At 35.2% G+C, this 15,508-nt stretch overlaps 1 protein-coding gene across 1 annotated transcript in view; it reads left to right on the top strand.

The window, feature by feature from the left end:
* KLHL14 (kelch like family member 14) overlaps nucleotides 1-15,508 on the top strand; it is a 168,093-nt gene that overhangs the window by 120,738 nt on the left and 31,847 nt on the right. Inside the window, exon 7 of the mRNA XM_051970272.1 lies at nucleotides 14,636-14,725. Within this exon, the coding sequence (XP_051826232.1) occupies nucleotides 14,636-14,725 (90 nt within the window). The remainder of the gene's footprint in view (nucleotides 1-14,635; nucleotides 14,726-15,508) is intronic.

Consider the following 15,508-nt stretch of genomic DNA (forward strand, 5'->3'; position numbering starts at 1 on the left):
CAGACTTTTTAGGTGAGCAAAAAAATAAAAACAATGTTTTAGAAAAAATAATCTGATGTTGGAGGGGATGTGGGAAAACAGGGACACTGATACATTGTTGGTGGAATTGTGAACACATCCAGCCATTCTGGAGAGCGATTTGGAACTGTGATCAAAAAGTGATCAAACTGTGCATACCCTTGGATCCAGCAGTGTTTCTACTGGGCTTATACCCCAAAGAGATACTAAAGAAGTGAAAGGGACCTGTATGTGCCAAAATGTTTGTGGCAGCCCTGTTTGTAGTGGCTAGAAACTGGAAAATGAATGGATGCCCATCAATTGGAGAATGGTTGAGTAAATTGTGGTATATGAACGTTATGGAATATTATTGTTCTGTAAGGAATAACCAGCAGGATGAATACAGAGAGGACTGGCAAGACTTACATGAACTGATACTCTCTCCTTAATTCTACCTTCTGGCTTCCCTGGCCAAATTACAACTAAAAATTCACCTTCTATGGCAGGGGTAGGGAATATTTTTTTTTCTGCAAAGGGCCATTTGGATATTTATAACATCGTTTGCGGGCCATACAAAATTATCAACTTATAGAACTCCAAAGGAGATACTTGACTTTCAGCTCATCTGCGCCTGCTGTTGCCTTATCAAATGATTTTGGAGGCTTTATGTGGTTTGCAGGCTGAACATACCCTACCACTGTTCTATAGGAAGCCTTTCCCAACTCTCCTTAATGTTAGTGCCTTCCCTCTGTTGATTATTTCCTACTTAACCTACATATAGCTTGTTTGTACTTATTTGTTTGCTTGTTGTTTCCTTCTATTATGACAGATAGCTTCATGGGCATGACAGCAAGAAAGAGCAAATGCTTTTTGTATTTGAGATTTTGACAGCAAAACAGAAAAAAGGCCTTCTTTAACTTATGCCTTATCTTTCCTACTATAATAATTAATATTTTTATGGGCTTTGAGTTTTCCAACTTTGTATATATTGCCTTACTTTCTGTTCATAGTAATTCTGGGAGGTAAATACTATTATTTTCTCCTTTTTACAGATTAGGAAACTGCTAATGTTATAAATTAAGTGACATGTCCATGACTCTACATCTAGTATCTGAGGCAGAATTCAAACTTATGTCTTTTTTACTACAAATCTATGATTCTACCTTTTATACTGCTTACCAATACAGAACAACTGATAAAAATATTGAATTGTCATTATTTTCATTATCATCATCATCATCATCATCTTTATTGTCTGGATCTGTAATTGTGATTGCATATAAGTAGAGTGCTTCCAGATTTGGGAATTTCTACCAAAGCAGATATTTTACAATTTATACTCTCAGAGATTTGAATCAATTAGCTCTTTAAAATTTGCTGCTTCTTGAATGTCAGCACATGGTCGAATCATCCTGGTCATTCATTTCCCATTGAGTTAGAAGCATTAGTTTTCATTCTACTTCTCAAATGAATAATTTTAAACTAAAATAAAGCATTTTAATGAATTCAGTGGACTGGAAAAACTAAGGTGATTAAAAGTATGAAAAATAGGATCTATGAGGAAAAGTTAAGGGAATTGGTATTATTTTACCTGGAGAAGGGAATTCTACAGGTTACAATAATGCCATTTCAGGATCAAAGAGATGTTTCATAAAAGATGGATTCTGGCTATTTTCTAATTTCACCAAAGATAAATAAATGAAGGAAAGACAACTAGAAATAAGATGTATTAGGAAAGGCTTTCTGTATAAGATAGAATTTGGCAGGGACTTACAGGAACCAGGAATCAGAGATGAAGAGCAACATGCAAAGGGGATAGACAGCTAAAATGTCCAGTTAGAGGATGGAGCATCTTGTCCAAGGAAGAGCAAGATGATCAGTGTCAATGGATAAAAGAGTATGTAGAGGATTGTAAGGTTTAAGAAGTCTGAAATGATGAGGGCAGGTTATGAAGGGTTTTAAATGTTATACAGAGAATTTTATATTTGATCCTGGAGGTGATAAGAAGCCACTGGAGTTTTATTGAATAGGGAGCTGACATAGTCAGACCTGTGCTTTATGATGATTATTTTGAAAATCGAATGAATGATGGACTGAAGTGGAGAAAGTCTTGAGGCAGGCAAACTAACCAGGAGGGTGTTGCAATCAGCCATGTATGGAGGGTAAGAATCTGGATCAAGGTGATAGAAGCATCATAGAAAAGAAGGGAGAATATGTGAGAGATGTTACAAAGATGAAATGGACAGACCTTGCCCCTCTACCTCTCTGGCTTAGAAATATAATCATACCTCCTAATATAGCTAAACTAGAATATAATAAGATAGAAGAGATATAAATAATATATATATATACACTCACGCACAAATGTGCATGTATAAATATATTACATATATACATATATACACATACATACACACATTATACATACACACAAACACACACATACATTTGCCTATCTTTCTATATATACATCTGTGGACATTTCTATATGCAATTAAATAAATAAGGTGATATATCAATTTATATATTATATGTGAAAACTCATATAGCAATACAAAGATATATTTTCTCTTTCAGCAACACATCCATTAAAATACCTGGAAGAAATCAACATCATTTCATGAACAGGAAGATTAATTTTATATTGAAACTGATTTCCACTTTTCCTTCCTAAGGATTCCTTAGTTTCCAGAAGTGAAAATAATTTGATTTTAAAGTGCTAACTAATACCACTAGGGAATTCCCATCACTATAAGATGAAAATTAAATGCTCCTTAAAGGATTGAGATTGTAGTGACTGAATTATAATCTAGGAAAAGAAAACATAAAATGAAAATTTTCTAAAATGAATAGAAGACTATGATCTATTAAATTTATAATGAGAAATGAGCTACTAGTTTAATGAGCTACTAGAAGCCCCATTTTAGAATATCTCCATACCTCTGGATATTAACCTGTATTGAAGAAAATTGCTTAGGGATTAAACTATAAATCAGCAAGTATTATCAAGTATGTAGCAAGCATTGTGTATTTTAGGGAAATGTGGGAAAAATCATAAAGCAGGGTTCCAGCCCTGCAGAAGCTAAAACTTGCCTAAAATGTCTTATCTCTTGCTCAGAGAGGGCTGCAATAGTACTGTATACTATAGAAGACTTGAGCTAAAAGGGCCTTTTGAGAAGTCATTTTGCACAGCACTCTCCCATCTCTTCATTTATTTGCCATAATTTTAAAAAGTATCTATCAGCCACACCAACATCTTATTTAGAAATCTTCATCCTGTAAAAATTTTCATTATTGAGGAACAAAATAACCAAAAGCTCTAGTAGTCATTGGGTTGAATTTTAAAGAGTAGCTGCTCACTTGATTCTGTCACAGTCTCAGATACAAAAGACACATCAGCCTCTTTCTCAAATCAAGTGCTTTATATTTAATTATGTAAGTTTTCTTCAGTGACAACTGTCTGAACTGGACCACATCATACAAAGTGATGGAGAATATTGTCTATTGATAGGTTACTTTTATCTACAAGACAAAACCTCCACAGTGTTTATAATCCCCCTTCCCCCAAAACATAAATACATCAGAAAAGAAAAAGAAAAGCAAGCAAAAACAAGGACAAAGAAATCAATTCAGGACCTATATTTTTCATCATAATTTTTTAAAAATATATTTATTGAATTAACCAGAAAACTGTTTTTTTTTTCAAAATTGCCCTTTGTAGTTCTTTGGAAAGGAATTGTACATCTGAACACAGGATGATAATTTCTTCTACTTTCTTTCTGTTTGTTCCTGCTTTTGCTTTTTTTTTTGTTTATTTATGTTTGGAGAGTACTGTGAAATAGAAGAATGTTATTAAATGAAGAATCTTCTAGCTTCTGGACTCCTTTTGATTTGAATAGGGCTCAGGGTACTGATCAGTAGAGAATTTTGAAACCCTTCAAAAGAGAAGAGATAGCAGGACACCTAAGTTTCCTGAAGAAGTATTAAGTGATCTGCCTTCAATGTGAATATGGAAATATGTTTAGAAGAATTGAATATGTTTGATCTTTATTGGATTGCTTGTTGTCTAGAGGAAAGGAGAGTAGAGTAAAGAAGAGAAAAAAATTTGGAACACAAGGTTTTGAAAGATGAATGCTGAAAACTATCTTTACATATATTAGGAAAAATAAAAAACTATTATGAAATTTAAAAAAAATAAGTGATCTGCCCTGAATGAGTTTATTGCAGGGTACTGGAAAAAATTCCTGATAGATATAATTTTTGAGGTACTAGCAGTGATCTTTGAAAAGTAGCTTAAGGGACAGTTAGTGGTAGATAGAGCACCAGCCCTGAAGTCAGGAGGACCTGAGTTCAAACCTGACCTTAGACACTTAATACTTCCTAGCTGTGTGACCCTGAGCAAGTTACATAATCTCACTTGCCTCAGAAAAAAAAATCAGAAAAGTAGTTTTAAAAAGAGAGTTTCCACAAAACTGGAGATGGTCCAATGCTATTCTTACTTATAAAAATAAAAGCAAAAATAGTCGAATTTGAAAAATACATGCCAATGATCTTTACTTCAATATTTATATAAAATATATTATTAAAGGTGAGCATTTAGAAAAGGAAGATCTATCTTGGCTTCATCAAAAATGGACGGCAAGACATTCACTTCACTTCTTCTTTCTACAAGGTGACAAGATCAATTGATCAGGAGAATGCTTTACACAAAGAATATATCATTTTTTGGCAATACATGCTATAGTCTTTTTTGCTATCCTGTGGGCAACTTGTAGAGGTGTAGATTAGATGATAAAGTAATCAAATGGATTTTGAAAAAATCAAGTGATCAGAACCAAAGAGTAGTCAATAATAATAGATGTCAGTCAAAAGGGAGGTCTTTAGCACATATATTTCCAGAAATCCATTCTTGACCTGATGCTTTTCAACATTCTTTTTTGTCAGTGACTTGGACAAAGGCACAGAAGACATGTCTATTAAATTTCCATATGATTTTAAAATGGAAGAGATGTCCAACTCATTGGATAGCAACATCAACATTTAAAAAGTTCTCTATAAGTTGGGATGATTGACTGAGTCTAATATGATTGGATTTAATTGCATAAATATAAAATTCCTCATGCCTTCAAAAATTCAGCTGTGTAAATATAAAATGGAGGACATATGACTTATATGAAAAATATCTGGGGATTTTAGTGGACTACAAACTCAGTGTGAAGCAATAGTATAACAGACAACTGTGATTGCCAGAAAATTTTAGTCTACAATAAGAAAGAGTCAGAGAACTGCTCCATCATACTCAATACATCATATTGAAACCAAAATATTTTATTCAGTTATGGAAGCCATACTTTAGAAAGATAAAGGAGAGTCATCATCATGTACTAAAGAGTTGGGTATCATAGGATTGCATAAAGCATAGGCCAGATATGGTGGATTATCTGAACCATACACACCAGCCTGAAGAAAATAAAACTTAAGGAGACATGACAAACTATCTTAAAATATTTGAATGGCTTTCATGTGGAAGACTGCTTAAACTGTGAGCATCATGTATAACCTTGTTTAGAATTGTTAGTTTCAGTTTACCTATTTTTCTTTCTGTTGAAATGAGATACCTAAAAATATTTAATCTAACAAGCGTTTTTTTAAATGGAGATTGTTATTTTCCTTTTTAAGTTATACATTTTTATAAAGTTAAACACATGCACACATGCATATATGTGCATGTGCACAAACACACACACACATAAAAGTTAAGAGACTTTTTTTAATTGAAAGGAAATTCTTACTAGCAATTATAATCATCCAAAACTGGAATGAGCTGTTACAGGAGAAATGTAACTATCAATAAGAGTCTTTATGCTGAAGCTGAGTGATCACTTATTGAAAATATTGCAGAAGTAATTTATGTTTGGATATGGGATTGAATTCAGTGACCTCTGAAGTTAATTCTATGATTCTGCTTCAAAGAGTTATAGTGGTATTAGTCTAGTTAGCTACATTACTCTCAGGATCATTTTGTTCCAGTCTGAACTATGCTACTGAATTGAAAGTCTATTCATCCTGTACCTCAGTTTTTCTAATGGATGTTTCCCTGAGCCTCAATTTAGTTTTCACAGAGCCAATCCATGAACTACTATGAACTACTCTTTTACTCTTTTTGTTTCCTCTCTGAGACTTCTCTAAGTAATCTCAGATTATAGATTGTATCTGTCTCTCTATAGAGGTGAGTAAAAGGATCTTTAGTTCCCATTCAAGTACTCAAAGTAACAATGCATATCAGGTACAGGACAGCTATTATTTTGCTACACAAAAAAATAAATAAATAAAAATAACACAAAAGACTATGATCAACAGCATATAAATAAATGATTTTCTTCCCTAAAGACCTGCTACATGTAATTGTATATGTCTCCAGGCATATAATTTGGAAGAGAAACTAACTTAAAGTTGCTAAGAGAGATCTCCTACTTGACATGTGATGTCAAGTGATTAGGCCCACTTTTACTCAAGGGACCCATGAAATCCTCTAACTTTATTATAGCTAAAAAAAAAAAAAAACAACTCAAAAGCTCCCCCGAAAATAAAGTGGACTTAAAGTTGTCAGAGAAGCAACTTCCTTCCTTTTAGAATTGAATCATCCAAATTATTCACAGCAATTACAAAGGAGAACTTCTGGTTTTCTTATCGTGGTTCATTCCCTTTCTGTGCTTCCAGCTCCAGGGCCCCATGTTAAGTAATGAGTCTAGGAAACTTTGACATTCTTCCATAATATTAGAGCTTTAGGGATTTTTGAATACTCTTTCAAAAGCCTAGGGTTCAGTAATCATTAGGACTTGCCTATATGAGTCACCTCTCCATAGCTGCAGCCTCCTGCTTTTGAAGTAACCCTGCTGTCTCTCCAGGACTAAAGAAAGAAACCAAAGTCCAGGTGCTCTCTAAACAGTCAGTCAGTCAATCAGTCAACAATATTTTTATTCAGTACTGTCCAACTCTTCACGACCCTGTGGACACCGATGGTGTTTATGGGGTTTTCTTAGCAAAGGTAGTGAAGTGATTTGCCATTTCCTTCTCCAGTGAATTATGGTAAACAGAAGTTGATTGACTTGTCCAAGATCACACAGCTAGTGTCTGAAGCCAGATTTGAATTTGTTTTATTGATTCCAGTCCTAGCATTCTATCCATTGAGTCACCAACAACACTTACTGTGTGCCAGATAATGACAGTGTCAAAGAAAGGAGGGGGGGATCAGTCCCTACCTTCAAGGAACCTGCATGCTAATGGAGAAGGAGGAATGGGGAGAGCATGTGGAAATCCTTAGGTATACAACATTTATACAGAGTAGCTGAAAGGACATCTTTAGGGAAGAAGCCTACAGCAGCTGCAGGTATGAAGGCATATGGGTGAGAGCATGTGTGACTGCAATATGCTCCTGCCCCTGAACAGCCATTAGTGGTTCGTGGGTGAGTGAATGGAGACTATGGATGTGATGCTGCTCTCTGATGTGGTCTCAGCTCTTTCATAATCTCCCCAGAAGTCTGGTACCTCCCTTTCCTAGGCTAAGCCCAAAGGGATAGATTTAACCCACAATGGCTGACATCAGCCCATAATGAGATTTAATCATTGCCCTAATTGAGTAAGAAAATGACATATATGGGCAAACCAGGACCAGCAGGCTTCTCTATTTCCTCTATAGGGAGTTGCAATCCAACCAAAAATGGCTCAGTTCTTTGTAAACTCACCAAATTGAAGGACAAGAATTGATCGACCCTATTATGGAAAGCATAAAACCACATAAATAACCAAAGATACTATTTTTAAAAACAAGAATAAAAAAGCTACTTTTTAAAGAGTATGTTTACATAAGTACTCCAATAGCATAATTTTATAAAATTCAGGATATATAATAATAATAATAATAGGTAGCACTCATATGTTGCTTTAAGCTTTGCAAAGCACTTCACAAATTCAAAACTCAATCCTCACATCAACCTTGGGAAATAGATACTATTATTATCCCCATTTTACATAGGCGGAAACAAAGGTCAAATGACTTGCCCTTAATCACCCAACAAATAAGTGTCTGAGGTAAGATTTGAACTCAGATTCTCCTAACTCTCAAGTAGGCTCTCTTTTCAGGGCCTAATATTTAACTTTGCATATCTTGTAGCAATATAGCAATGGTATCTGCAATAATCCATTTAATTAGTTTAGACATTGCCTCTTTTAAAAAATCCTATAAAACAAGAAATTATACTGATCCACAGACCTTGAATCAGAGAATAAGATCTCAGTGAATTGTGATCAATGCCCTAATAAATTATGTCCCTCTTAAGTATTCTCTCTATACCAGACTTTCATGGTGACCTTGAGATTTTGTTTTCATTGTTGTTGTTGTTGTTGTTGTTGTTGTTGGTTTTGTTTGTTTGTTTGGCATGGGAGATTGGTTTGGATTTTTGTCTTTTTAAAAAATAAATTCCATATCCTTTTTCAAGTAGAGCTATGTGCTTTATCAGGCATACAATATTAAGGAACTTCTCATCATTGGAAGCAATAGGTAATATATACACAGGGTTAGGATGTAATTAACACAAGCTTAGGTTCCTGGCTTACTGAGAATTTCCCCTTTTTTGAGGAATAGTTGCAAACCCCTTACAATTGGGGTTACAATTGGAATAAATAAGTTAGCAAAGGCTAATAATATAGGGTATACATATGTTGAGACAAGTAAGCATTGAACATGTAGACCCAGATAACTTAGACTAATGATTGCACCTCAGCACCTCCATTTCCTCTTCAGAAAAATGAAGGCATTGGACTAAAAGGGGCTTCTTAGCCCTTTTTTGTGTCATGGACCTCTTTGATAAAACCCAAATCTCCCCCACTCAGAATAATGTTTTTAAAGGCATAAAATAAAATACATAGGATTACAAAGAAAACCAATTATTTTGAAATTCAATTATTTTTAAGTTCATAGACTCCAGATTTGGAATCCCCAAATTAGATAATCATTTCTAATTCAAAATCCTGTGATGACTATGTTCTTTAATTGTATAATTATAGGTAACTGGATTATATAATGCAAAAATGTCTAGTAAGAAAAAAATGATCCACTGGAAAAAATGGAAACTATAGATTAATAAAAGGATCTATGTAACCACAGATATTTCAAATTCTTCTATAAAGTTGGATTGTCTTAATCTATGATAGGCTTGCTGCATATAGTAACGTAATAGCTAGTTCTTTTAAAATAGTGTATCTCAATTTAAGCAATTTCAAAATATGAGCATTGAAATTATAGAACAGATCAGTTAGGTTGGATTTGATCTGTCTTACATATGAAATTCTCTCAAACATATTTAAAAAGTGATTAAATTTGTAGACATTGGGTTAGATACTTTTTTTTAGCAATGCTTGATAAGGTGTAAAACTATAGGTGTTCAATAATTGCATATTGAAGAATCAATTATATTATTATGTACAGTGAGTTTACCTGCACTGATTGTTTGACTTTCACTTTCTATTTGCAGATACAGAATAATTTTGTTTGAGAGAGCATTTCCTCTGAAGTTGTAGTTACAAAGCATTTCACAGATATTATCCCATTTTTAATGGTCCTAATGATGACCCTATGAAGTGGCTCTTACCTGTTTTATTATGAAGAAACTGACCCACTAGAGAGTTTTTGATTTGCCAGAGATCACACAGATATAAACAGAACCAGGTTTTCTGACTTTAAATACCTTTTGTCCTGTTTACCACACCACATCTCTATGGGTTATGCTACACATAATCTAGGAAGAAGCTGAAGATAAACCAGTACAATTTTTGCAGCTTCAAAGCTATAGAAAAGCAATTAACAACTCGAGAAGTTAATTGTGACAGAGCTACCTCTTGTAACAATTGCTAACGCCCCTTGAGTGGGTGATGATTAATGTTATTCTGCGGGGTAAATACTGTGAATTAATATCCTCCCCTGTTGTGTGTGTGTATGTGTGTGTGTGTGTGTTTGTGTTTAACAATATTGCTTACTATTCAGTTTTTTTTTAATTAAAATATTGGATAGAGAGGTTTTTACCTAATTTTTGAAAACTATGTTGAGAGTTCTCAGTGCTTATAACAGCAGAGACATTAGGTACAAATCATGTTGAATTTTAGAACTAAATGAATATGTCGACTCAGATGACCAAAGCCCTTCCTCTTTGGAGGGTTAATGGTGTTTGCCTCTTCCTTTTAGCTCAATGAGTTTGTTTAATAAAGTTGAGAATTCGTTCACAGAGCCTTATAAACATGTGTTATTAGATTTTAAATCTGTTTTGAAAGTGCCTCTCTCCTACTCCCTCCTAGTAAAGTGACCTTTTTAAATGGAGGGAAGTGGGTTTAGATGACAGTCGTGATAAATGCGGTCATGTTCACTCAATAAAATAAGGCCCAGTGCATTTGAGGATAAATCAGTGAAATGTACAGCCCCACCTGTCTGTCTCCATCATTCATTTCCACTGTCACTTTCCCAGTGGCTGATGGATCACAGTTGCTGTAAAATTAGACAGCCTTTAATCTCATTTCATCCTGATTAGCTTCTCTTTACCCTTTCCCTCTAACTCACTGACTGACACGCTAAAAATTCACACTGGGCTGTATTTGAGCGTGGAGTACAAACTTCTCCTCAAATACCTTTCTCAGAAGGGTGAGACAGGTGTTCACCTTTGCTGAAAGCTGCTGAGGGCCATGGGTATAGAAAGTGTCATTTTAAGAGCAATCAATAAACATAGCAACCTATAGGCTAGATTTAGAGTGTTGATCTTAAGAATCACACAACATATTTGAAACATTTTCCAATAGCTTTAAATCAGAAATAATGTAATTTGCTTTCATAAGACTAAAACATAAAATCCTATGCAAAATAATTTTTCAACAAATTTTGGAATTTTTCCCCCTTTCCAAATGATTTTCAAGAATTATCAAGTCTATTCAAAGATACAGAAATAAGATTCAAAGATTTTCATTAGAAAATATAACTTTCATGATTTTAAAACAGTAATATTAAATTTGTCTGAACATTAAGATGATAGCAGGTAACCTTGAGACTTGTTCCTTTTTCCCTTATTTCAAAGGGTTCAAAAGGCATTGTCTATGCAGGTGGTCTCATTGGTTGCATGCAGTTTAACAATAGGTTTCTTTAATAAGAATAAAAATAAAATATTTATTATTTGCCTCAATAAAATTCTGTATGCCTAAATAGGAAAAAATAAAGACCACATGCTAAAGAACTGAGGTTAAAAGAAGGGCAAAATGTTTTTTTTTCCCTTAGGTAGAGGATTTCTTGTCTTTAGTGGGGTAGAAGTTTTAAATAACATATATACATAATGAGGGGCATAAAACAAGGTGGTGATATTTGATGGCCCAGTTCCTAACTTGTGGAAGATTTTCTTGAAATCTTATTATGGGGATATGTTTCATATCTCAAGGGTAGACCCTGATAATACCATCATGATTTTCTAGATTGCTCCCCAAATCGAATGAAAAGGATAGGGAAAGAGAAGACTTAGTGTATTTCACAGTTAAAATAGGAATAAAACATTCAAGTCCTGATTCACTATCCATCCACTTCTAGGGCTAAGAATTTTGGATAGACCAGTGTTGAGCTAATATTAAAAGACCCAAAAAGTATTTAGTATCTTAATTTTCAAATAATTATTTGGTCCATTACATTTGTATATAATTTCCAAAACACTTTCACAGTCATTCTCTTTTCAAGCTCTCTAGGACTCTAAGGGGAAGCAGCGTGGTTCAATGGCCAGAGGACCATTCTTGAAGTCAAGAAGACCTGAAAGCAAGTTCTTTTTCTAATATAAACTGACTTTGTCACACTGGACAAATCACTTAATCTTATCATGCCCTATTCCCCAGCTTCTTAAACTGTGGGTCATGACTCCATATAGCGTCTCATGATGGAATGTGGGGGGTCATGAAATCACAATTTATTATTAGTAAATGTTTGGTTTGTATGCCTATTTTATATATCTATATAGCCTGAGTCATGTAAAAATTTCTAAGTGAAAAGGGGTCACAAGTGGAAAAAGTTTAAGAAGCCTGCTGACACATTTCTCTTAAAAAATATAGAATTGTCCTTGATCTATAGTAGGAAAACTGAGAGTTTCCATCATCCAATGAAATCACAGATGAAAAAAAAACCCAAACGAACAACATAAAAACCACCTAATGAGGTAAAAAGGGAAGATGCTACTGTCCCCATTTTATAAAGAAGGAAATGTTAGAAGCCACAAAGTGACTTGTCCAAAGTAATAGAACATTGAACTCTGGATTCAAGCCCATGTATCATAGTGCAAAGAGAATTGATTCTGTAATCTGAGGTTGATGATGAATTGTGTCTGACTTTTTGTGACCCTGTTTGAGGTTTTCTTGGTGAAAATAATGGGAGTTATTTGCCATTTCCTTCTCCAGCCCATTTTATAGATGAGGAAATGGAGGCAAATGGGGTTAAGTGATTTATCCAAGGTCACATAGCCAGTAAATGTCTGAGGCCAGATTGGAACTCAGGTCTTCCTGACTTCAGGCCCAGTACTCTACCCCCTGAATCACCTAGTTGCTTCTAGAGGTACCATCTGACACATGTACTCAAGTGACCTTGTGCAAATCATTTTACCTTTGCCTAGCCTCAGTTTCCTCATGGTTAAAATGAGGAAGTAGATAACCTCTGAAGTTTCCTCCTGCTCTAAATCCATACATTTTAAAATTCAAATCTTCTTTCTCAAAGCCAGATTAATTCTCTATATATATCTGTTCTATGCTCTGATAATAACAGTTTCCATATTTTTCCCGTAATGACCTTTGTAGAAATGTATTTCTGCCTTGTACAACCACCTGCAAAGCCAGATCAGAGTGATTATAGCCATTTTATAGATGAATAAACTAAGGTTCAAAGGACTTCACTGAGGTGATCTTTGAAGTCTATAAGAGAACTAAACTATGTCACCATAATTCATAATTATCTTTTGTATTCTTACAGTACATTTTCATGAAATCAAGTGTACTTTGCTAATTGCTTCTTCCAGACTGGCTATAAGATTACAAACTATGAAAATTTCAGTTAACTAAAAATACCCCTTGCTTGTTCATTTTTGCCAGAGGGACAAGAAGCCACAAATCCTAGGGCAAGAAGCTTAACTAAACACACGGACCTGCTCGATCCTTAGGATGCTGCAACCTTAGTAGCAAAGCAGTCGCCTATCTACTTGTTTTTATTTGCATTTGTTATCCTACATAACTGCATTTTGAGAAAAAAATAAAAGATAATAAAACAAAATGAAAGAGGATATCTATCACCCAGAATAATCCAAGTATGAGAAAAACTGCCTTTCTGTCTTTTTCTTTTTCTTTTTCCTTTTTTTTTTTCTTTTTGGCATTGGCAAAAGAGCACAAAGTAAGAGCTGGCCCTGAGTCATATTGATTTCCCACTGCACTGGTTTCCTAAGTGCTCTGTTGATCCGTGACAAACAATAAGTTCCCTGCCTGTACATCCACATCACCTCCCCATTTGTCCTCACCTAGATTTAAGGTGCCCATATGATGAGCTGAACAAGGACATCATTTTTCTACTGGTGTCACTGGGCCAAAGCCTCTGCATAAAGCGTGATAACTAATGCTGGGCAAATATACATCGACCATAGGATATGATGGGAACAGAATAACAGAGTAACCATACACATCACGACAGAAGCAAGTCTGTGTGCTATACCCCTACATGGGAAAAGCAGATGAAAATGAATTTGAGGAGCTATGTTTTCAGCAGTACCTTAAAGAACCCATTCTTCCCCCAGCTACTATCATCAGAATTTTTTTAAGAGGAGAAAACAGTGTATCTCTGTGACTTTGCTGCCACAGTTTTGATCTTTGTCACAGAAGACTTCCTAAGTAGATAGATAGAAAATGTGTGATTGTGCTGCTAATGGCATTGTACAGGAAATTAAGCGTATACATTTGGAGAAGGCATTAAATCAGCAGGACCTTAATTTAAAAACTTCAAACTGTATGGAAATGCAGCTTGTTCATTGCTGTGGAATAGAAAGCTACCAAGCACCCTGAGTCTGCTTATGGAAAGCATGCCAGCAAAAAGCAGGCTAGGTTGAATGTTTTAACAGTTATCAGTATATATTCAAGGTTACAATAACACAGCATTTCCCAAGAATTGTCAACCTTTTCTGGCCATTGTGACGTACCCATCATGGTTCTCCCCCTCAAAAAAATGCCACTTGTGTATCAGGGAGTTAGGGGTGCGAGTTAAGTGAGCAAGTGACTAAATGAGTTCTTGAGGAAAGTAGAGTACCAGAAGCTGGCTGTTCTGCAGCAATTTGTGGAATAACATTATGTAAAATTAATCAAAAGGGGCTGGATCTGAAACTGCTGTCAACACACCACTGATCCCCTGTGTACATAGCTCAGGATTGGCACGTACCCTGCTTTACTGCCTCCTGCTTCCTTCCGCTGTTTGTAGTCTCAGAGTTTGCATGCCTTGATTAAGGCAAATAACGGGTGTGCCAAGCTATCAAATTCTAAGATGGAAAATGATATACATCTTGATGATGGTTTATTTTTTCATCTTTTTCCCCCACAGTTATGCCCTATAACAGCGCCCATCACTGTGTGGTAGAAGTGGAAAACTTCTTGTTCGTCTTGGGAGGAGAAGACCAATGGAATCCAAATGGTAACTATTCAGTCTTTAACATGGAACTATACCTTTCCCTGCTTGGCTCTGCGGGAGCCCCAAGGAATAGAGCAGTCAAACACTGTGCCGAAATCCTGAGGGTCAATCACTGAGCTAGCTGAGGGCACATCTACCATGGCGTTGACACTCTGTCTAGGGATTTCACTTCTCCATGCTGTTCCCGACCCTGCATTCTTTCCCTTTCCCTTGAGGAATGCTACCATCAGCAGCAGCACATACTCTCTGGAGTAAAAGTATCAAACAAGCAGCTGTTAAAAATATTAGCCTTCATTTCCAACTCCCTTATATTCTTATTATAAAAAGTGGTGACAAGAAGTGAAAGCTTCTCCCCCTTCCAATTCTGAAGCTCTTTTTTTTTCAACATAAATCATAGGCTTGTAGTCCTAGAGCTGAAAGGAACCTCCATATACCTTAATCTCCTTAATTTTAGAGATGGAGAAATTGGGACTTGGGAAGTTTGAGTGACTTGCCTAACATCACATAAAAAGTAGCCATCAGAGATAGAATTCAAACCCAGAATTTTTGTCCTATTCTGAACTAGTTCTGTTTTCATGTCTGTAGACCTCATGATGCTTACACACATTATCTTCAGGTCCCCTTTTTTGAAGTGTTTACTTCATAAATTTACTACAAAGAAAAATTAAGTAATTTTACATGCTTCTGAGCTAAACACACAGAGAACACTGTGTCTTGCAAAAAGCACAAAATTATCAAGATATTGTTTAAAAGCTTGCATATGAAGAAGGAGCTGCCTTTGTAGCA

Source organism: Antechinus flavipes, chromosome 1 (genome assembly GCF_016432865.1).
Source record: "Antechinus flavipes isolate AdamAnt ecotype Samford, QLD, Australia chromosome 1, AdamAnt_v2, whole genome shotgun sequence".
NCBI classification, from domain to species: domain Eukaryota; kingdom Metazoa; phylum Chordata; class Mammalia; order Dasyuromorphia; family Dasyuridae; genus Antechinus; species Antechinus flavipes.